Below are 22,994 nucleotides of genomic sequence, written 5' to 3' on the forward strand. Positions count from 1 at the left end.
TCCTTGGCTATTTTTGGAGAATCTGGGGGATATTGGGCTCATGGAGCTTGAATTTCCAGAAGAAATGGCTCCAGCTGGACCCCAGGAGGGAGCAGGTGCTTCCATTGAAGGGTGAACTCCCCTAAGCCTGCACTGCCTTCCACCGCCTGCAGAGGGCGCAGAACCCCAGCTTCTGCTGGGAGCCTGGCCTGTGCCTTGGCAACTGGAACTGGAGTAGGGCCTCCTTGGGAGCCACTGTGATTTCTGGAGGACTTGGGGACGCTCCCACGCTGACAGGACAAGCTGGGGAGGATATGGTTCCACATACACAGTGACAGGACCCACCGTGGAGGACTAAGGCTGTGTCCACACTGACAGCAGTCTCACCCCCTCAGGACCCACAGCTGGAGGAGAAGCCGCCTCAGCGGGGAGTGGCGAGGGGGTGCCTGGTCTCAGGAGGAAGGGCGTGCTGTGTAGACACTGGGGCTTCCGGTTTTGTGTGTGGTTAGGTGGCCTCCTGTGCTGCTGTTTGTGGGACAGTGGGGTTCCCCTTTCTGGGCTCAGATGCACGCACTGGGTTCCGCGTCTCTGTGAGAATGCAGATTCCGTTCCTGGGGCTCCTGAGACAGTCTGCAGTCACGGAGCGGCCACCCGCCTCGGTGCTCATGCTCCCCCTGCCTTAGCCCTGCAGGGTCCTTCCTGTGTCCACACCCATGTCAGGGTTGGTCCAGAGTCTGGAAGCTCAGGAGCGACAGTGGACTGTGTAGACTGTTTTGGAGAGAGGAGGTAATTTCCCAGTTTCGGTTCTTCCCTGAGCACAGAGTGTCTTCCTGTTTCCGTGTGTCTCCCTCTCTACCTGTCATCAGTGTCCCACGGCTGTCAGAAGACAGGACTGTCACCCCGTTGGTTCAGGGGACTCCTAGATATCTTGTTTTGGATGCAGTAGTAAATGAGATTGTTCTCCTAGTCTTTTCTGATGGGGGAAATGCAATTGATTTGTGTATATTGATTTTGTTCCTTGCAAGTTTCTTGAATTTATTAATTCTGTTTGCCTTAAACTCAAACTGCCAGTTATTTGACCAGCAGAATGGGTTTATTTGGGAATAGCAGAGGATGGCAATCTGGGATGAGCAAGCTACGGGCACATCACAGGCAAGTGCAAGAAACAAAGGAGAGGAACATTATTTCGTGGAGAAGGAGGAAGTTGGGAGGGTTGTTTGGAAGGAGAGTCCACTGGAGAAAAGCAGGGGTTCGGGGAGATGGAGGATTCTCACCAGCCTAGTTGCAGGGGTGGTGGATTTCTTGTAGGAGATGAACCCTCCAGCTTCCCCTGTGGGGCCTGGAATGGATGAGTCTCTCCCATGGGGGATTGTAATGTGGGGTTGGTAATGGGCACTGAGTGGCAGGCGCCCCCTTCCAGCCTCCCCTTCTGGCATCCCCAGTCCACTTTATTGAGGCTTCCCTTCACACTTTTTCACAGTTCTTACCATTTTGTGGTGGAGCGTTGTGGAGAATTGGAATTCCAAATCCCACTGCTTCTACTGTACCCAAGACCTGGGGGCACCCGATTTAATCCTCCCAGGAGTCTCTTGCTAACATGGGTCTTCCTCCAAGGCTGAGTGGCCTCTCCACGGTGGGTGAACTGGATCTGGCAGAACTTGACCTCTATCCGAAGTCTGATGTCCTCTCTGCTTCTGTGATGTGGTGCTAACACGGATGTTTGGAAGAGTCATTTACTCTGAGGTGATTTCAAATCTGCAGTAATTTGTCACAGCAGCACAAATATGCTTTATCTCCACACTCAGGGTCCCCAGCTGTTGTTTCTTTACCATGTTTGCCACTTCACACAGGATACTTCAGTGCATTTTGCCCCAAACAGGGACAGTGTCCCACAGAACCACCATGTAACCCCAAGTGAGGAAATCATGATGGTTCTCACATTTGAACCCAGGCCCACTTCAGCTGTCACCACCTGCCCGATGGTCTGAAATGTCTTCTCCTTTTGGATCCAGTTTTCTTCTTCTGGATCTTCTTCCAGGGCTTTCCCTTATTTGGGTAACTTTGATGGACTTACGGAACATAGATGGCTCCCATCTGAGTGGTATTTCTATATGGCTTATGTCACTGGGGCTGTTTTCAGTGTCCATCTACATTGTGACATGCACCAATCCTTCATGCACTTTTTCACAGGGACTGAACATAAGAATATTGACCCCTTAAAACATTTCAGGTACACAATTCTCTGGCCCTGCATGAGTTCCCACTGTTGTACTTCATTCTCCAGAATTTTCTCACTCTCCCTGAGGGAGCCTGTATGCATGAAACATCAACTCCCAATTGTCCTTTCCCCTAAGCCCCCTGTAGCCACATCCAGCTTTGTGTCCCAGACACCTCATCCAAGTGGAATCATACAGTATCTGTCCTTTCATGCCTGGCTGATTTCACTCAGCGTAATGACATCCATGTTCAACCCGTGTTGTAGCCTGTGTCAGAACTCCGTTCATTTTTAAGGCTGAATCATATTCCATGGTTCTATAAGCCACATTTTGTTTATCCATTCATTTGTCAATGGAGACTTGGGTGGCTTCCACCTTTTAGCTGTTGTGAGAAATGCTGCTCTGAATATGGATACTTCTATTTTTAATTTTGGGGGCATATAGGCTTCAATGGAATTCTGTGCTTAATATTTTAAGGAACCACCACATTTTCCCCCCACAAGTGAACCATTTTACTTCATTCCTTTATAGGGCAGAACAAGATAGCCATTTATGGATCTACCTCATTTCATTTATCCTTGTCCCCATGGATGGACATTTCTGGGTTTTGCCTGTTGTGTACATGGCTGCTATAAGTATTCCTGTACATATTTGTTTATTTGTTTGAACCAGTATTTTCAATTTGGGGGGTATATACCTAGGGATACAATTGTTGAAGCCTATGGTAATTCTGCATGGACCTATTTGAGTAAATGCCAAACTATTTTATATGTAGACTGTACCATTTTTCACAAGCAAGATTTAAGGGTTTCAGTTTCTCAACATCCTTTTGTTATTTTTTATGTTCTTGATCATAACGATTCTACTTGTGTAAAAGGACATCTAGCTGGCTTAAATATTCATTTCCATAAAGACTAATGATTTTTAACATCTATTCATGTGCTTTTCACCATTTGTATGATTTCTCTGGAGAAGGGTCTATCCAAGTCCTTGGTCCATTTGAACAATGGGGTTGTCTTTTTGTTGAGTTGCAAAAGCTCTTTACATATTCTGGGCAACAGACTCTTATTAGATAAATAATGTACAAGTATTTCCTTCTATTCTGGGGGCTGTCTTTTTACTTTCTACATAGTGTCTTCTGATGTACAAATATTTTTTAAATTTTTTCCATTTCTTTTTTAAGAGTGAGTGAGAGAGAGTATGCAAGTGGATAGAGGCAGAGGGAGAAGGAAAGAAAATCTTAAGCAGGCCCCACACTCAGTGTGGAGCCTGACATGGGGCTCAATCTCATGACCTTGAGATCATGATCTGAGCCAAAATTAGGAGTCGGACAGTTAACCAACTGAGCCACCCAGGCACCTGGGGCATATTTTTAATTTTGAGGATATTATTTTATCTTTTTTTTTTTTTCCATCTTATGCTTTGGTGTCAGATCTAAAAGCATAGCTAAATCCAAGGTTATCAAGATTTATCCTCATTTGTTTCTTCTAGGTTTTATAATTTTACCTCTTATATTTAAGCCTTTAACTTATTTTGAATTAATGTGTATATGTGGTGTGAGGTAAGGGTCCAGTTCCATTCCTGTGTACATCGACAGCTGATTGTCTAGCACCCTTTGTTGAAAAGACCATTCTGTCTCCCCAGTGTAATGTTGTCCACCTTTGTCAAAATTCAGTGGACCATAGATGAAGGGGTTTATATCTGGGCTCTCAGTTAAATCCCACTGATCTGTATGCATTTTAAAAAAAAAGAAAGAAATTTATTTTATTTATTCAAAAAATTTTTTGGAAATTTAAATATCAAATAATTAACATATAATGTATTATTTGTTTCAGTATAACAGTATCACAATGCTTCATTTACTGTTGCTCTGTGTTAAGATTTGAACTTTGGAAGTATGACCTTTCACCTTTGATTTTCTTTTTCAAGGTGGTTTTGGCTATCTTGTGGTTCCTTAAAATTCCATATGACTGTTACAATTAGCTTGGGCATTTCTTCCCAAAGGCCCTTGTGAAATTTCCTTTCACAAAGGCCTTTGTGAAATTTCTTGGGAGCATAATGAATTTCCACATTGCTTTGTTACTGTTGCCATCTTTTCAATAATATGTCTTTTCCTCACCATGGGGTGTCCTCAGATTTATTTAGGTTTCCCTTACTTTCTTTCAGCAATGTTTTGTAAATTTTGGTGTACAAGAGGTATACTTTGATTACATCTTTTCCTAAGTATTTTGTCCATGTGGATGTTCCCTAAAATGGTTTGTTTTCTTAAATTCCTTTTTGGATGATTCATTGCTAGTGTATACAAATAAGATAGATTTTTGTATATTGATATTTTGTCCTGTAACTTTGCAAAATTAGGGAACTGGCTGTGAACATTTCTTGTTGATTCTTTAGGAAGCTCTCTGTATATGATGATACCGTCTCTGGTCTCTGAATAGACCTAGATCTACTGTTTCCTTTCACATGAGGATTCCTTATTTCTTGCCTTATTGCTCTGAATAGAACTTTCAGTGCAATACTGAGCAAGGAGCGAGGAGTGAAAGCCAGCATGATGGAATTGTTTGTGACTTCAGAGTAGAGTTCAGTCCTCAAAATTGAGCACAGTGTTTGATTAGAATTAGGGTGGGGTTAGGGTTAGGGCTTAGGTTTAGGGTCTCCCTGTCCTCCGTTGTACAGAGCCCATTCTTCTCTGGTAACCAGCAGAGTAATCTTTTCAGAACATAATCTTTGAGCTTCTCTGTGATCCGCTCCCCAGCTGCCTGTCCTCTCCAGCCTTTCCTCTCCCACCATATCCCCCCTACCCTAGTGGGGCTCCCAGGTTTGTGGTCATCCTACATGTGTCTTTGGCCTGAATCCAAGCATTTATATTCTGCCTGCCCTCTGCCAGGAGAACTCTTCTCTGCCCCTGCTTCATGTCTGGCTTGTTCCCCTTTTGGCTGTACCTGGACTTGCTCCCCAGTGAGCTGACTCCTCTCTTCCTGCTGAGTGTGGCCCTGTCCCCTATTTAAATATAGTGCCCACTTTCCCTGTGTGAGCGATATACTAAGCTGCCAGGTATGGGGCAGGCACTGGGAAGTAGCCTTAGTGCCTGTGTGAAAAAAAAAAAATTAGTCTCAGGGCACCTGGATGGCTCAGTCATTAAGCATCTACCTTTAGTTCTGGTTGTCATCCTGGGGTCCTGGGATTGAACCCCACCGTGTTAGGCTCCCTGCTCAGTGGGGGAGCATGATTCTCCCTCTCCCACTCCCCCTGCTTGTGTTCTCTCTTTAGTTGTCTCTCTCTCAAACAAATAAATAAAACCTTAATAAAAACCCATCTCAGAGGGGCTTACCACCCTTTGCTAACAATGGAGCAGCTGCTGTCCCCACAGGCAGTCCCCTCAGAAAGACAGGACTTCCAACTTCTGGACCTGGGAGCTTCCACTCTTGGGCTCATGGCTGGGGCCAAACTAACAAGCCCCCTGTTCTTCTAGCGGTCCTCTTTCCCCTTCCCTGCCCACGGGGTGGACCTGATTCCTGATCTGGGGGAGTTCGAGGGTGACCGTTCCTAGGAATAGCAGCGGTTGACTAATGGACCTTGTCAGAAAGAGGCCTAGTAGCCTTCAAAGGAGGACCCTATGGGGGTGGAGACAGCTCTGTAGGGCCAGCGACAGCCCCCTCAAAGCAAAGTGAGGCAGGAGGCCAGCCCTGCTTATTCTAGCCAGTCTGTAGGCCACAGAAAGGAGGGCTGTGCCCCAAAGTGCTCCATTCCTGGCAGGTGGGGATGGGACCTGCAGGGGGTCGGCCAGGGAAGGGCACCTGCAGGGTTTCCCTGGTTTTTCGGCCCAGGAGGAGCATTCCTGGCTCCTGCATGCTGACTGTGGGTTTGGTTTCCTGCCTCTGAAGCCTCAGGCTCCCCTTTGTATGATGAGGTGCTGATGGTCCCCATCTGTGGGAGAAGAGAGGGAGGCCCCATAAGCAGACTTCCTTGGGACAGGCTGGGAGAGTGGCTGTAGCTTAAAGCAGCCCGGGGCCTGCCCCCTTGAAGAAGGTGCACACTTCCATGGCCCCCAGCTCTGGCGTCTTGTCATTAGCCTCTGACAGTGATCCTCCTTCCTCCTTGTCCCTCATCCCTGTAGATAGGTGGTCTTCCTGGAGCTGTCCCTGCAGAGGGCAGAGAAGCCCATCATGGTGGGACACAGGTTCACCTACTAGGTCATCACCGACTAATGGGCTGCCAGGCCCGTGTGCCCTTCTAGAGGGCCTGGAGGGTGGTGGTCTTTGAAGTCCCAGGCACCCCGCTCTGGCAGGATGTGTCCATGCAGCATATGGCGATGGTCAGCTGCTTCTGTGAGCAGCGTTTCCTCTGTGAGGTGGACGACCTGCCATGTGTGGATGTGGACTTGAAGTCCTGTGATCATGTGGGTATGGAGATCCTCTCCTCCCTCTTTGGCATCCTGCACCCCAGTTTCTACGAGGTGTCCTGTGAAGACTTCAGCTACCAGCACCAGCCACAGTCCAAGGCCCGCATCCCCGGGGACCAGGGCGATGTTTACTACATGGGGATCTTTTTTGGCGGCTTGATGGTGGAGGTTAACTGACTGACCTTGGCCTGTCACCTGGTGATGGGGGTCGACCTGACCAATGGGATCATGGTTGTGTGGCATGATGAGAGCCACTTGAACATGTACCTGCTGGACCACAAGCCCACCAAGGTGCTATCCCTGGAAGACCTGTGGGACACATGGCAGCTGGGCTGTCCCCTGCAGGACCTGTGAGACCTGTGGTGTCTGGGCTGCCCTCCCCACCCTTCATGAAGAACCTGAGATTCAGGCCGTGCCCAAGAATCACCAGGACATCTGGGTCTCATGAGGGGCTGTCCCCATCTCCATTAGGAGGTGCTCTCCTGAGCAGAGCTGTGAGAGCAGGTTCCTACTTCTGTCCCCTCGAGGGAGACCATGGAGCCCAGCCCTGCCCACATGGGCATTTCCAGGGCCCCAGCTGCATCTGCACACAGGAGGCCTGCCTGGGGACACAAGGTCCTCTCTTTGTGGTCACTAGAGTTTGATAACTTCTGGGTCATTTTCAGCTGTGAACGGCTCCAGTATTACATTGGTTAATTTCTGTGTCAATGCTGAGCAACCATATTTGAAAAGAACAATCAAGGGTAAAGGTTTTCTTCCTGCTTCTAGAAAGACACTGCCTGGTGGGGGTGGGAGTGGTCCTGCACTGGCCGTGGAGCCAGGATGGCCTCTAGTAGGGTCTTCCCTCCCAGTCCCTGCACCTTGCCATGACCATGGGCCTTCAGGGGCAGGGGTGCACCAAGCCACCTCTCAGACCTTCAGTCCCCTGACTGCCAGAGACCTTGGCTATGGTTGCTAGCTCAGCCTCCAAGAGCTTGGAGCCCTCTGAGTTATGTGTGGTTTCTGCCCTGGTTTTATTTTTTATTTTTTAATTTAACTTAATTTTTAAAATTTAAATTTATTAGCCAACACATCATACATCAGTAGATTTTAATGTAGTGTTCAGTGATTCATTAGTTGCCTGTAACACCCAGTGCTCATCACAACATGTGCCCTTCTTAATACTTGTCACCCAGCTACCCCATCCCCCACCCCCTCCCTTCTGTCAGTTTGGCCAAGTCCCCTGGCTACATGTTCCACTTGCCTCTCTCTGGCTCCCCCAGCCATGCACAACTCTGTGCTGCTTCCCAGCAGAGGACAGTTTTAACCAAGGTCAGGAAGATGGGATGGATTTTCCAGACTCCACCTGCCACCCCCCCCACCCCCTCAACAAGGCTGCAAGAGAGCAAAGTTTTCTTCAACTCCTCTTCAATTCCCTGGCTGGGTCTGGATATTGACAAAGACAGATGAATAGGAGAAAAGCTGGCAAAGTGTAGGGATTTCTTTTTGGGGGGGGGGGGTTCACAAGAATAAGGAGACCAGCAGAGGCAATTGAAGCAGACAGTTCTATGTTTTAGGCAAAGAAGCAATCAATGTGTGAAGAATTGAGAGACACAGAGGTTTGAGCTAGGGCCGGTAAAGGGTAAAAAACTAGGAAGATAAAGGTTAGTTTAACCAGGTTTGTTCCTCTAGACTTTGTGGCCCTAAATTCCTTGACTCTGGTGATGAGCGTGTCCTCCCTGCCATCTGGAGAGAGAAAGTAACACGTGGGAGTATTCAGACCTGCTTCAGGGAAGAAGGGTTGATGGCTGGGGATCAGAGGGACCTTACTGCTTCTGCTCTATGGAAAACTCTTCCAGTTTCTGTATTTAATTCACCAAGGTGCCATATTTGGGGCAGTGTGTCCTGACCCTCAGTGGTCTGGTGCTGTACTCTGTCTCCTCCTAGTATCCAGGACATTGAATGTGCTGCAGTGGAGACCTCCCAGCCCTGGGGCAGCCCATTGTCCAGGGAGGCACCTGCCTCCAGGGGAGGGTTGCTTATGACTTTCCACATGGGTGCCCTGTTGCTAAGGCTGGCCACCCCTCCTCAGGGAGATTGGGTGAGATGTGCAGATTTCACTTTGAGAAACTGACTTCATTTCCTGCAAATAATCCAGTAGTGAGATCATACAGGAGTACTATTTTTAGTATTGGGGAAAAGGCAGGAGACAATGAAGACGACAGGACAGAGCTTCCCAAGGAAGTCGTTCGAAGAGTCAGAGGATCAGAGAGACCCTTGGGAAAACTCAGAAGCCCTGGAGATGTTGGCTGAAATGCTGTCATTTGGTCAGAAATGTTGTGTCACTAACCCCCACTTGAACTGGTTGATTTACTCTTTGCTGCTTCTAGGAATCAGGGCGTATGGGCCATTAGCACTCACATTGCATGGAGTCTAGGATATATTTACTTTTCATCACTTTTCAGGACTCTATTTTTCTAGAGGAAGGTCTAAGCATGGGTCTCTCCATTCTTTTCTTTGTGCAACTGGCCTCTGTTCTGAGGAGGAGATTCCTGGTGCTCATCACCACTGCTAGCCCTGAGAACTGCCCCTGTCTTCTCCCACAGTGGACATGATCACATGGGTTGGGGGGAGTGCTCACGGATGAAGCCCCAGCTCTCAGTACAGAGCAGGAACCCCAGATCTTCTGCTAAATGGAGGAGGGCATGGGGGAGGGAGGGTAAGGATGGAGGGAGGGAAGAGAGGTGTAAGAGTGGGTTAGCACAAGAATGGCCATCCTGAAGGCGGGGAAGCCATTTTACTGAGCGTCCCTAACCAGCCCACACAGGCACTGCACCTAACTTGAGATAAGAGAAAGTTGCTAAAACCCAAGAAAACAACTTAATCCTATACCACCAGGGTGGTTAGGTGGTGGTGCTACAGGGACCAGATGTTAAAGACAAACAAATAGTTAACTTGCGGAGATCACAATCCTGCAAGACAGGAATCTCCCTTGGTTTGCAAATATCCTGGTGATTTACAACAAAAAGGGCTATCTCTTCCATGGCCCAATTTCCAGAGACGAATGGCTCAGTTCCTCAAGACCTAAGGTGGCACCATAAAACTGAAGGAGGCTGAGGCAGAAGGAAGGAAATGTAAATAAAGTTAAATTTCTTCTAAGCCTAAATCTCACTTAACCGCCAGGATGGCTCCAGGGTGACGCCGGGGTGGCAAAAGGTTAAACAAAGTTAAACTGTCCAAGTGGGGTGCAAGATATGTATGTAGCCATGAAGAAGTGCCTTGAAAATGCTATATAAACCCTTGGCTTTGAGTGCTTGGGGTCCCTGTTGAAACCTGCTGCGCCGGGCGGATTCTTAGACCCCACAGCTAGCTGGAAATAAACCTCGCTGTGTGACTTGCATTATCGAGAGTGTTCTCTGTCTAATTGAGGGGTGGCCGGCTCCGTACCCTAACAGAGGGAAGGAAGGGAAGGAGGAAGGGAGGAGGAGGAGGGAGGGAAAGGGGAGGCAGGGAGCGGGGAGGGAGGAAGGGAGGGGAGAGAAGGAAGATGGCAGGGTGGGAGTGAGGGAGGCAGGATGGGTGGAAGGCAGGAGGATGGGGGGAAGAGAAGAGAGGGAGGGAGGGAGGATGCGAGGGAGGAGGGAGGGGAGGGAGGGAGGAGGGTGATGGAGGGGGGCAGGGAAGAGAGGGGTGGAGGGGAGGAGAGAGGGGGTGATGAATGAGACGGTGAATAAATGAGGTCAGGGAGGAGGGGGTGGTAGAGCAGAAGTCTGGTCCATACATCAGGAGCCGTTATTTGGGGTGAGGTCCGAGGGCATCACAGCCTGGGCCCTGGATGGTGACTCGGGGCACATCCCTCTCCTCCCAGTGCTGACCTTCCTTCTCCTTGGCCCTGCTGTCACCCTGGCTCCTCTCCACCTTCTCAATTCTAAATATTCCCAGGAGCAAGGAGCCAAGAGGGGGGTCTCAGGAGGGGCTTCCCAGATCCTGTGCCCAAAAGACTCCGGGACAGTAGATACAGGACATTCTATCATGAGAACTGGGACCGTGGACCGCACCCATCTCCTTGAGCGTTCACGTTGTTCCTTTCCCTGCTCTCTCCACCACCGCTGTGCTGAACACTCCTGACAATACATTCGGGAAAAATCGTGTCGGAGTTTCTGGGGCTGAGTCTGAGGCTGAGCACTGCTAGGAGATGGGTGCATCCGCGGCCTGGGAGGGGTGCTGCTCACTGTTCTCCCACACAGGGGTGCCCTAGTTCTCTCCAGGGCAACTGTATTGGACCTCTGGTTCTTCACATTTTCCCCAGGGCTGCCAGTCCCCAGACCAGACACCTGCCACTCCGAGGGTGACCAGCGCTGCCTCCATAGGGTTTCCTGTGTCAGAGCCCTTCCCCAGGAGCTTCTGCATCTCTGACACATCCTCCCCGCATGCCTATCCTGCCCCCTGGACTTGCATGAGTCTGGTCTCTATCCCTGAGGAACCCTGTGACTTGGAGCCTGGTTTGGAACAGAATCAGGTGAGACATTTCTCTGGCCTTGGGTTATGAGCAATGTGTTTGCCCTCTGTGGTGTGTCTTCCAGCTTTTTGCATATCCCTGGTTTGTGTGTGGGCTACAGGAGGAACAGCTGTGTCCTCTCTGGGGTCAGGCTGTGGTGTCCCAAGAGGAACAAGGTCTTGGCCCCAAATTGTGCTCATAATGCCTAAAGGGGCCTCTATGATTACATCTCATCTGTAATTTCTTGGGGGTTGGGGGTTTCAATATCGAATAAGGGAAATTCTTTTTTTTTTTTTTTTTTTTTTAATCCTGACGCGAAGCCCCTGTCCCATGCTCAGGCTTCTGTCCTCAGTAGCCTGGTCCATGAACTCTGCAGATGCGGGAACCCTGAGGTGCACCGCACAATGGCACTAGATCCCAATGGGAAAGTTTGCCCTTTAGAAATGAGCTGAATCCGTAGAGCAGGTGAAATCTGCATGCACAGACTCCACACCAGGCACACTGCAGACTTCTAAAACTCCAGTCTTTGAACTCTGTTGGTTGTTGTGAAAACGATCATCAACCCATCTCATTTTCCCAGTCAATGGCTTTGAGGAACTGTTTGCCTTGTGGGATCCCCCGTGCGCTCCTCTCTCCCTCTGTCTTCCTCTCCATCACTTCTCTCCATGACCAGGGCCCCCTCCCCGCTGCAGCCCCTGCAGTACCCTTCTCCCCCAAATCACACCTCCGCAACTCCTACTTCCATGATGACATGGCCTCTCTTCTCCCTCTCATTGTGTAGTTTGTTCTGTTCGTCCTCAGATCACTGTCTCGGGTGTTCAGAATGCTAGGATGTTTATCCAGCTGTGTTCGAGGGATGAGGGACGCCTTGGGTGCTCCCACTACTCTACCACCTTAGCTCTCCTCTCTAATCTCGTTGTATTTAAAGGACTTGAGGTTGTGTCACAAAAGAGAGAAAGAATCCCCGAGGTTCTCTAATGTCATATAATATATATTTTTTAAACAATGAACAGAATCACTGACAAGTGTCTCACTTTCACTACCAAAGGAGAGGTTGCGCAATACTCTCTTCATACAAAATTCTTGTTTAAGCAGTTAGAAGGCAAACTGTTGGGATTCCAGCAGCTAGCACCAACAGAAAACAGCGTTAATGTTATGAAAGAGTGCAAAGGTGGATTATCATGACCGAGAATGAAGGCAATGAAATGTTCCACCTCCCCCATAATCATGATGATCTGGAGGATTCTTCCTTTGTTCTAGGGATCGAAGCTCCCATTGGTTAAGGTGAACAGCAGATGGTGGAAAGAACACTCCCCAGGAGGGACAGTAGATGCAGGAGAGCACATCCTAGGGGCTCCTTGTAGCAACCTCAGCCACTAAAAGACAGATAGGAGCTTGTTCAAGTGGCTGAGGAAATCCTGGGTCAGTCCTACTGTCCCCTAAACCCTCCCCCAGTCACTCCCTGTCTCAAAGACCTGTCCTCACTGATGGCCCAGCATCTCCCCACCTCCACAGCTCCCCAACCCCTGGGTCCAGAACCTGAACACACTCTTCCCTCATTAGCACAACAGAGTCAGCTCCAGGCCCCCGACCAAAAAGTGGGGCTCAAGATTAAAACCAGGGGGGAGTCTGGGTGGCTCAGTCCTTGAGCATCTGCTTTCTCCTCCGGTCATGATCCCAGGGTCCTGAAATTGAGCCCTGCATTGGGCTCCCTGCTCAGTGGGAAGTCTGCTTCTCCCTCTCCCACTCCCCCTGTTTGTGTTCCCTCTTTTGTTGTGCCTCTGTCAAATTAATAAATAAAATCTTTTTTTTTTCAATTTCATTTTTATGTTTAATCAAAGCTTTAAAGATTTGAACAAGGATCTGCCTAATCTCTGGCTGAAAGTACTTCTTTTTTTTTATTATTTAAATTTTTTTTTTCAGCGTAACAGTATTCATTGTTTTTTGCACCACACCCAGTGCTCCACGCAATTTAAAAAAAAAAAAAAAAAAAAAAAAGACTAAAACCAGGAATGAATCATCTGTTCCCTTTAATTAGACCTTGACCCAACCTCTGGATCAGAAGCCATAAAGGAGGGGCTGGGAGCCCTACCCAAAGAAAGGGACCTGAATCCTGGTTTCTGGATCATTGGGGAGACTTTTAGACACAAATCTGTCTTCCCTTGCAGCCTATCCTCACCTTGGTGGCTGAACACAAGATCTGAGTGTGACTGTCCTTGTCCTGCCACACCCTTTCTTGGTCCAGTCAGGTGACAGCATCCCATTCCAATAGCAACTCAATGCCCCCTCCCTCCTGAGGGACCTCTGCTCAAGCAGGGACAGTTCATCTGGCTGGGGCTCTGGGCTCTGCAGGAGGCTAGCTGCCAGATGAGAGCACCAGGGCTGAGCCAGGTATCCCAGGGGAGCTCTGGCTTTCAGATCTCATCCTGCAGAGTCTCTCCCATGGGCCCTCTGTCTTACCTGCCACCACCCAAGGAGAGTTGTATGTTCTGCCTCCTTGAGGGGGAGCTGTGGGTGGTCCTGGGCTTTGCCCCATCCCAGGAGCACATGGTTTTTATACCAGTGTTAATGGACCTAGGAACTTGGGGAAGCTCAATGATCATCACATTTTTTTTTTTTTAAATTTGAGAGAGAAAAGGAGAGAACGATGGGGTAGGGGGGTACAATGGGGTGGGGGGAGCAGGCCGAACCCTGAGCACTGAGCAGGAGGCAGGCAGAGGCCACAAGGGTGGACTTGCTTCTCAGCATCCCGGGATCCTCACCTGAGCAGAAGGCAAATACTTACTGGACTGAGCTACCCAGGTGCCCCAATAATGGCTTCTAATAAAAAAAATCAGATTTTCTCATATTAGTCAGTAAACAAGATATCATATTTAAACAATAATTGACCTGACTTATGTAAATGTGAAGAGGAATTGGCTTCCAATTTTAGGCTAAATTTGATAAGTAAAAGTTTAATGAAAATTTTAAGCAATGTGACATTAAAGATTTGTCATAATAAAAGATGGTGTGTTTTAAGAAATAGGTCTGGCAGGACTTAGTTAACCTTGGAATTATATGAATATATAATAAGTTTCCTTTTGAATTTTCTGGGTAAGATTCAGTTTCCAATCACTGGCTTTTTTCCCCTTCGTATTCTCTGGTTATATAATACAATATTTCAAGATCGCTGGATAGAATTTGAATTTTTAATATATTAAAGTAATAGACATTTGTGTTTTTTTTTAAGTTTTTATTTATTTATTTGACATAGAGAGATTACAAGTAGGCAGAGAGAGAGAGGAGGAAGCAGGCTCCCTACTGAGCAGAGAGCCCGATGTGGGACTCGATCTCAGTACCCTGAGATCATGACCTGAGCCAAAAGCAGCGGCTTAACCCACTGAGCCACCCAGGCGTCCCGACACTTGTGTTTTTAAAAAAAGAACAAATAGGAGCGCCTGGGTGCCTCAGTGGGTTAAGGTCTCTGCCTTCGGCTTGGGTTTATGATCTCAGGGTCCCGGGATGGAGTGTGTCGGACTCGCTGCTCAGCAGGAAGTCTGCTTCTTTTCCTCCTCCCTGCCTGCCTCTCTGCCTACTGTAATCTGTCAAATGAATAAATAAAATCTTAAAAAAAAACACAAATATACAGTTCAATAATATTAACTATTGTCACTATGCTGCACATTAATCCCCAGAATTTATGAGTCTCATACCTGCAAGTTTGTACCTTTTACCAGCTTTGTCTATTCCCATTGTCCTTCCAAGTAGAGTTTTCTTGATTATTTGTGAGATTTTCGATCTTTTCATAGGCTTATTTGCCATGTACTGCAGCTTTGGAGAACCATACTTGTTCCAGTGTGTTTGTAGGAGCTCTTTATATATTCTGGATACTCATCCTTTGTCCATGATAAAACAATTTTTTATTATTACTATTTTTTATTATGTTATGTTCGTCACCATATAGTACATCATTAGTTTTTGATGTAGTGTTCCATGATTCACTGTATGCATATAACACCCAGTGCTCCACGTGATACGTGCCCTCCTTAATACCCACCACTAGGCTCACCCATGCCCCCACCCTCCCCCTCTAAAACTCTCAGTTTCTCAGAGTCCACAGTCTCCCCCTCCAATTCCTCCCCCTTCGTTTTTCCCTTCCTTCTCCTAATGTTCTCCATGCTATTCCTTATGCTCCACAAGTAAGCGAAACCATATGATAATTGACTTTCTTTGCTTGACTTATTTCACTCAGCATAATCTCCTCCAGTCCCATCTATGTGATGCAAAAGTTGGGTATTCATCCTTTCTGATGGCTGGGTAATATTCCCTTATTTTTATGGACCACATCTTCTTTATCTATTTGCCTGTTGAAGGGCATCTCAACTTTTAGAAGCAGATCTGTTTCCTTCTTGAAGACTCACTGTGCCTGAAGGAGGTGAGTTGGAGGGGAGGAATCAAAGGAGAGTCACTGCTGGAGATGTCTGGTCCGGGGAAATCCAAATCTCATTGCTTCATTTCCAGAATTTTTTCTGCACCCAGAGTGTCAGGATCATGTTTGACACTTACAAATGACTACTTGAGAGGTGGTTTCAGAGAGACTGAATGCCATTTATTTCCATTGCGTTATAGTGTAAACTTCTGAAATAATGTAACCTTTAATATTTTATTTAAATACTTACTTAAAGGATAAATTAAAGTTTAAAGGATAAACTATCATAAATATAATCTTGTTCTATTTAAAAGATCTGAGTCTCAAAAGAAAGAAGCCCTGAGATTCTCTGCTTTCACACAGTATTTTTTCAGCAATGAGCGGCTCGTGATATTGACAAGTGTCTGATTTCCAATACCAAAGGAGAACCTGGGAAATAATCTCTTTGTTCAGAATTCTTGTTCAGGCAGTTAGAAGGCCAAGTCCAGGAATCCCAACAGTTAGCACCAGAACATCAGTGTTAAGAAAAAGATCATCATGACGGAGAACGAAGGCAGGGAAATACTATATCTCCACCATAATCACAATCTCCTGAAGGACTGGAGGATTCCGCTTTTGCCATAGGGATGGAAGGTCCCATTGGTGGACATGAACAGCAGGTAGAAGGTCACTCACCAGAAGGGAGAGCAGGTGCAGGAGAGCACATCCTCAGGCCCTTCTTTTAGCAACTTCAGCCTCTAAAAGAGAAACAGGAGCTTGTTCCAGTGGCTGAGGAAATCCTGGGTCAGTCCTCCTGGGCTTCTGCCTCCCTAGTTACTTCCTGGCTCAAAGCCCAGCTCACACTGAGGGTTGAGTATCACCCTACACTCCCCCCCCCCCCACCGACCCTGGGCCACCCAACCCCTGGGTCCAGCAGCCTGACCAAACTCTTCTCTCATTACCACAAAACAGTCAGCCTCAGGCCCTACTCCTGAACACCTAGGCTCAAGACTAAAGCCACCAATGATTCATCTGTTCCCATGACATAGATCCTGGCCCCCCTCTGGTGGGAAGGCCTGAGAGAGTAGCTGGGAGCCCTACCCAGAAAGCCATGGTTCCTGGTCCCTGTAGCCTTGGGGAAGGTTACAGGCAAAGATCCATCTTCCCTTGTCCTCAGCCTCTCCTCGTCTTGGTAGCTGAACACAAGGTCTGAGTGTGACTGTCCTTGCCCTGCCACACCCTTTCCTGGTCTGGTCAGGTGACAGCATCGCATTCCAACAGCAATTCAATGCCCCCTCCGGAGGCACTCTTGAGGCACCTCTGCTCAAGGTAGGGGCAGCTTAGCTGGCTGAGGCTCTGGGCTCCATAGGAAGCCAGCTGCCAGGTGAGAGCACCAGGTCTGAGCCAGATATCCCAGGGTACCCTGGATCTCTGGCCTTTGAATCTCATCCTGGAGAGTCTCCCATGGGCCCTCTGTCTTAGCTGCCACCACCCAAGCTGAGTTGTGTGGGAGCAGAACCCTGCAAGCCAGGCTTTGGTTGGGTGGGCAACAGCCTTCCCACCCCTCTTCTTTGGTTCAGCATGGAGATGCAGCATGGAGAGGTTCCCCCATTCCTAGGACACATCACGTGCAGCCACCAGCTGCTCTCTCCCAAACCAGAGTGCTATCCGTGCCCGGTGCTCCTACTGTCTGTACACCACCCCCGACTTGGGCACCTCCCCAGGTGAAAAGCTGGTCTGAGTCAGGCCTGATTTTGCTCAATCCTTTTAGCAAAAACCGGATGTAAAGTTTGGGGTTAGGGGAGGGAGAGCCCTGTGCTTTCCAACCAGCCTTAGCGAGGCGCTATCAGAGCTCAAGGCTAAGCTTGCCCACGTAAATACTACCAAGCAATGTGAGACTCCTTTTACAGGTCAACTCAACTGGGCCAAGGGACACCCCAGTAGCTAGGAAAACGTTCTTTCTGGGTCTGTCTTGAGAGTGTTTCTGGAAGAGATGAGCATTTGAATCAGTAGACTGAGTTAAAAAGACTGTCCTCATCAAATCCACAAGGGCCTGAATGGAACAAACGGAGGAAAGATGACGTTGCCCTCAGTTTGGCTGGGCCATCCTTCTGCTGCCCTCAGCATTCGTCATTAGCACTATTGGACCTAGTTTTGTTCTTTTTGTTCTTTGGAACAGGACTTACACCGCTGAGGCCCTGATTCTCAGGCGTTCAGGTTTGTGCTGGAACCCCACCACCAGCTTCCCTGTGTCTCCAACTTGCAGACCCCCTAGTCGTGAGCCAATCCCTTGTAATAATTATGTACCTCAACCTTTACATCAGCAGCTCCTGATGAGTCTCTTTCTTGGGAGAAGCTAATATAGTCCAACACATCTGGTCTCATATTCAGGTGAGAAGGTTGAAGCAATAGGACAAGGGCTTGCTATTCACCTTTTTCTGTGCTCACCTCAGGCTATCTGCCTCTCACTTCTGACTCAGTTCTGCCCACAGTACCTGGTACTCATAGGACTATGCCTTGGACGACAAGGAGGACTGAGTGCGTGAGGACCACAAGGAAGACGGAAGCGATCGGCCTGATGGCTGCGCCTTTGAACAGAGCTACATGCAGTGTTGTGGCTGGTGCTCCTGAAATGGAAACACAATAGTGAGAGTCCTGGTCTGGAGCTCCAAACTGGGGGCATAAGTCTTTAGCTGCTGCTGCCCCAGGTAATCCTACAGCCCAGATGTCCTCCTTCCACCATGTTTGTGGCAGCCACTGTGACCAGTCCTGAGAATGAAAGGGAGGACGGTTCATGCAGAGCATACAGCTAATGGGGGAAGCAAGGCTTTCCATATAGATAGTCACTCCTGCTGTGACAGAAGAGGAGGGGATATGTATGGATGGTGACAGAGACATTTGTCAGGAGCTGACATTTCACCTGGCATTGAAGGATTTCAAGAAAGAGAGCAGGGGAGATGAAAAAACACCAATGAGGCTCAGAAAAGGGAACAGTAAAAAGTAAATCTCTGGAAACAAAATGAAGCCTTCAGGTTGGGGCCAGCAAGAAATCCACAGTGAGAGGACCAAAGGTATGTACGGTAGGGAGAGATGCCAGGATGTGAGACGGGAAAGGAAGGATGCTAGGACATACTAGTGGCCCTTGTACTCCTAAGAACAACTCATCATGTATGCATCACTTACACACACACACACACACAACACTGTGGAGCAAGTGGAGCCCACCACAAGAGAACCAGCAGTCCACCCAGTATTCTGAGTTACCTGTGGTCTCCTGGGTTTCATCCCAGTGCTCCCACACTTGCTGGAGCCAGCTCTGACAGTCTCCGTTGGAGGTCCTCACGAGCAGCATGGTCAGCTCTCTGTCACCATCCAACATGTCCTTAACCTGTTGGCCTCCAGAATGATCCACTGTCCACTTTCTGTTGTTCGGGTCAAAGCGGTAGGTTATCGACTCATTGAAGCGAAACTGCCAGGATGCTCTGGTGTGTCCATCGGCCCCACGCTCACACATGAGCCTCCCCTGCATGGTGAGAGAACCTGTCCCTGCCCCCAGCAGAGAAACAAGTCAGCCTCTGGTCCTGACCAATCCTTTGTCCCACCCACTGTGCACTCCTCAGCTCACTCCCGGCCCTCCTGGTCCTGCTCTGGCCTCCTTGTCTACCCTGGCTGCTGGGCCACATGTGTGGGACCCACTTCGAAGATTTACATGACCACAATAGCTCCCCGGCCCTGACAAAGTGTTCTCCTTCTGCCCTGGGCCTTCAGACTTACCGCTCTTAGTGAAATTCTCTGCTTTGATGTCCAGCAGTTTCTTTCTGAGCTCTTCCACCAGGAGTTTCACAGTTTCCTCCTGTTGCTGCCAAAATGATCTGTCCTTCAGCTTCATCCCCCAAGGACCAATGGGTTTGAACTCCTTGGTCTGACAGTCATAGGAAAGAAATGTTTTGCCATTGATCTGGCCTTGAACCTCACACCATGGTTGTCCAGGCTTGGCCTGAGATGTGATGAAGAAATGGTAGGAAAGCGAGAGAGCATCTGTGAAGGGAAAACACAGGTGGTGGTTGGGGCTGGAAGAAAAGGAAAGCAGGCACCCCTCTGCCATCCAAGTGACAGCACTAGAATTGGGCAAGACAGAGCAAGAACTGTCCCTGCACAGCAGCTCCCCTAGCCTTGGAGGCTGGCGATCTTCCCTTGTTGGGATAGGATCAAGATGTCCCTACCTGGCAGGAGGCCACATAGCCCCAGATAGGAACCCACGCCTACCATGCCAACCCCTGCCTCAGTCACTCTACCCAGTCCAGGGACACGCCAGCCTGGCCATAGCACAGGAGGCCTGCATGTTTGAGGACTGTCAGGATGCAGGCCGGTGCCCCCTAGGAAGATGAAGGGCAGGGGCGGGGCTGCTCCGGAGGAGCTGGGCAGGGTGGGGGACAGGGTGATAGAGACTCCAAAGCCAGACAAGGGAGAGTTCAGGATCATGGGTCGCGGATTCAGCAAGGCCCTGGAGATGGCGCTAATGTGCTCCAAGGCCGGGTGCCGGTAAACTGAAGACAGGCCTGTCCCGCGCTGCACTGACTCGATTATCAAGAGTTTCCCCGAGCAGAGAGGAGAGGAAGGGATTCCCAGGCTCAGAGAAGTGCATAAGTGAGAATGACCTAGAAATAGGAGCCAAACAAACAGAAGAAACGCCGCAAACAAACAAACCAAAAACCGCAAAGAGGTCCACAAAATACATCGATGGGGAGCGCTGGAGCAGCGGGGATGGTGACGCACGGAGAAGTTGCGTCAGTGGCAGAGTCGCGCGGTTGTGTGGGGTCCAGGCCCTGCGCGATCGCCCCGTCCTGCACATAGCCCGGGGCTCTGGGACTGGGTACCCCCTCACAGAGAGGCAGGTGGGGCCTGGGGCCGACCGCAGGCTCCCCACCGCAGCCTCTCCCCACCTACTCCCCCGCTCCGCGCGCCCGGAGCCTGGCAGTCCGTGGTGGCCCAGGTCCACTCTTTTCCGACCCGCAGGGCGACAAAGTCCCGGCGGACTCCGCGGAGCGGGGAAGGAGCCCGTCGCGGGGACCTGAGGGGGGCGGGGCATCGGCGGCCCCAGACGGCTACCAGGGTCCGAGGCCCCGGGACTCACCTCCGCCGCGTGTCGCGCCCACGCCCAACCCCGAGGGCGCCGCCGCGATCGCAGGCAGCCGCAGCAGCAGCAGGAGAAACAGGAGCGGCAAGCGCTCCCTGAACTTGGTGGCGGCCGTGGGTCCCATCGCGGCCCCGAGCCGGGGGGAGTCCCAGGCGAGGCGCCGAGTGGCTTCTGAAGGAACCCGCGGGCCGGGAGGCAGAACGTGCTTGCTGTGGCCGGGCCGGGGCTGCGCGAGAGGGCACCTGTCTCTCATCCGAGCGGGACTGGACCTCTGTCCGGGTGAAACCGCGCAGTGTCGCCCAACTTTCCCTTCTCACACTTGAGGCAGAGGCGAGAGAACTCGAGCAGACGGAGGCCGGAGAGGCAGACGAAGCGGCCGAGGACAGAGCAGAGTCTCCGCTGACGGAACTGCTGAGCGAAGGTGCCCGTCGGAAGCGGCGGCAGATTCAATGGACCTGGGGCTGCTGGAACCGCTTGGGCCCAGATCTCTGGAAGGGGGCGGGGCGAGGGAGGCGCGCCAACCGCGCTCCGGGACCGGCGCTGCCGGGCGGACTGGGAGGGGCACCCGCGGCCTGGGAGGGACCAGCGCCAGCCAATCCGGCCAGGAACATTTTTGAGAAGCGAAAACCACAAGACCACTGCGTGTGCTATGACAAGTTCACTGGTTTTCTTTTGCTCAGGTACCACTAGGTTCCCTTCCCTCCACCTTTTATAAGAATCAAATTTGGTGAGATATAATTTACAAGCAATCCTCCCCTTCTTTGTGAAGGCAGGTAGCTTCAAGCCCCTTATCTTTGGAAGTGTAGGAGAAGCATAGGGCTATCTGGCCAGACTCTAACGCACGTTCTCAGGCTTTGGAAGAGGAATGCTATTACTCCAGCTACGCATCCTAAGCAAACCATAAATTCGACAGAGAATCCTATTTCCAAGCACTACTATCTTCAGGTATGCGGGGAGGGGGGGGTGATTTTTTTTTTTTTTTCAGTGACCACACTTTAGCTCTAAACAAAGTGAGTGTTGGAGCTGGAGTACATCACTTTCACTCACGATCATTTTCCTATTTTATGAATTACATAAAATCAGCCACATAATGCTAGACTTGTTATAAGTATGATAGATAATAAAGTAGCCCATCCCCTTTAGTCATTAGAAACACTTAGGTTGTAAACAACAGCACCTGGAGAAACCGAACTCAGCTGACTTAAACAGATATGACCAGATATGTGTAGGGCTCTAACAGTAGCTTGAGGAACTGTTCCATCTTAAATTTTTATTTATTTATTCACGGAGCACTGATTCATCTACTTTTGGTTTCCTTTAACAGAGGAGCTCAAGATAGCATGTCCTATGTCAATCTGGAAAATTTACTATGAGAAGTCACGTGTTTCTAAAAATTATGAAAAGCATTTATAAATCTGCCAATCCCCTAGGAATGCAAGGATAAGAGACAGTCCCCTACTGTTTACCTCTCAATTTTCGCCAGAAATTTAGGTTTTTAAGGATTGAGAATTCTCATATAGAAGCGTAGTGAATAATTGTTTATAGTTTAAAATACATTTAAATAATATAAACCATGTGAATTGTAGTAATACATTGCCTGTTGAGGCAAAATCACTAATTTTTTCTTTTTCCTAGTTTTTTAAATTTAGATTCAATTGGATGACATAGAATGTATTCCTAGTTTCTGAGGCAGAGGTCAGCTATTCATGTCTCACACATCACGTAGCCCCTCCCCCACAGTATCCACCACCTAGTATGTCCATCCCGCTCCCCCACCCCCACCAGTAACCTACAGGTTCTTTTCTGTGATTAAGAGTCTCTTATGGTTTGTCTCCCTCTCGGTTTCATCTTCTTTGATTTTTCCCTCCCTTCTCCCGTGATCCTCTGTTTTGTTTCTTAAGTTCCACATATGAGTAAGACCATATGATACTTGTCTTTGCTGACTGACTTGCTTCGCTTAGCAGAATACCCTCTAGTTGGAATGCTTGTTGTTGCAAATGTCAAGATTTCATTTTTCTGATGGCTGAGTATATTACCACATCTTCATTATCCATTCATCTGTCGATGGACATCTGGGCTCTTTCCACAGTTTGGCTATTGTGGACATTGCTGCCATAAACACTGGGGTTCATTCGCCCCTTTGGTTCACTACATTTGTATCTTTAGGGTGAATACCCAGTAGTGTGGTTGCTGGGTCGTAGGGTAGCTCTATTTTCAACTTTTTGAGGAACCTCCATACTGTTTTCCAGAGTGGTTGCACTAACTTGTATTCCCATTAACTGTTTGGGAGGGTTCACCTTTCTCCGCATCCTCACCAGCATCTGTCCTTTCCTGACTTGTTAATTTTAGGCATTTCGACTGGTGTGAGGTGGTATCTCATGGTGGTTCTAATTTGT

General features: G+C 49.0%; 1 protein-coding gene and 1 pseudogene across 4 annotated transcripts in view; one reads left to right on the top strand and one right to left on the bottom strand.

Annotated features, from left to right (window-relative positions):
• Positions 1-1,576: 1,576 nt before the first annotated feature.
• LOC131834594 (histo-blood group ABO system transferase 2-like) lies at positions 1,577-11,276 on the top strand (annotated as a pseudogene).
• A 3,474-nt stretch (positions 11,277-14,750) lies between these two features.
• The window catches only part of LOC131833683 (UL16-binding protein 2-like), a 31,445-nt gene continuing 23,201 nt past the window's right edge, over positions 14,751-22,994 (bottom strand). For 2 of the 4 annotated variants that reach the window (XM_059177265.1, XM_059177264.1), the window contains exons 3-6: positions 19,236-19,499; positions 18,726-19,007; positions 17,957-18,088; positions 14,751-16,219 (exon numbers count right to left, since the gene is read on the bottom strand). In XM_059177265.1, the coding sequence (XP_059033248.1) occupies positions 17,964-18,088; positions 18,726-19,007; positions 19,236-19,499 (671 nt within the window). In that variant the 3' untranslated portion in view covers positions 14,751-16,219; positions 17,957-17,963. Of the gene's footprint in view, positions 16,220-17,956; positions 18,089-18,725; positions 19,008-19,235; positions 19,500-20,595; positions 21,107-22,994 lie in introns of those variants that run through there. The other 2 variants (XM_059177263.1, XM_059177262.1) reach the window with 2 other exon arrangements.

This window comes from Mustela lutreola, chromosome 6 (genome assembly GCF_030435805.1).
Source record: "Mustela lutreola isolate mMusLut2 chromosome 6, mMusLut2.pri, whole genome shotgun sequence".
Classification (NCBI taxonomy): domain Eukaryota; kingdom Metazoa; phylum Chordata; class Mammalia; order Carnivora; family Mustelidae; genus Mustela; species Mustela lutreola.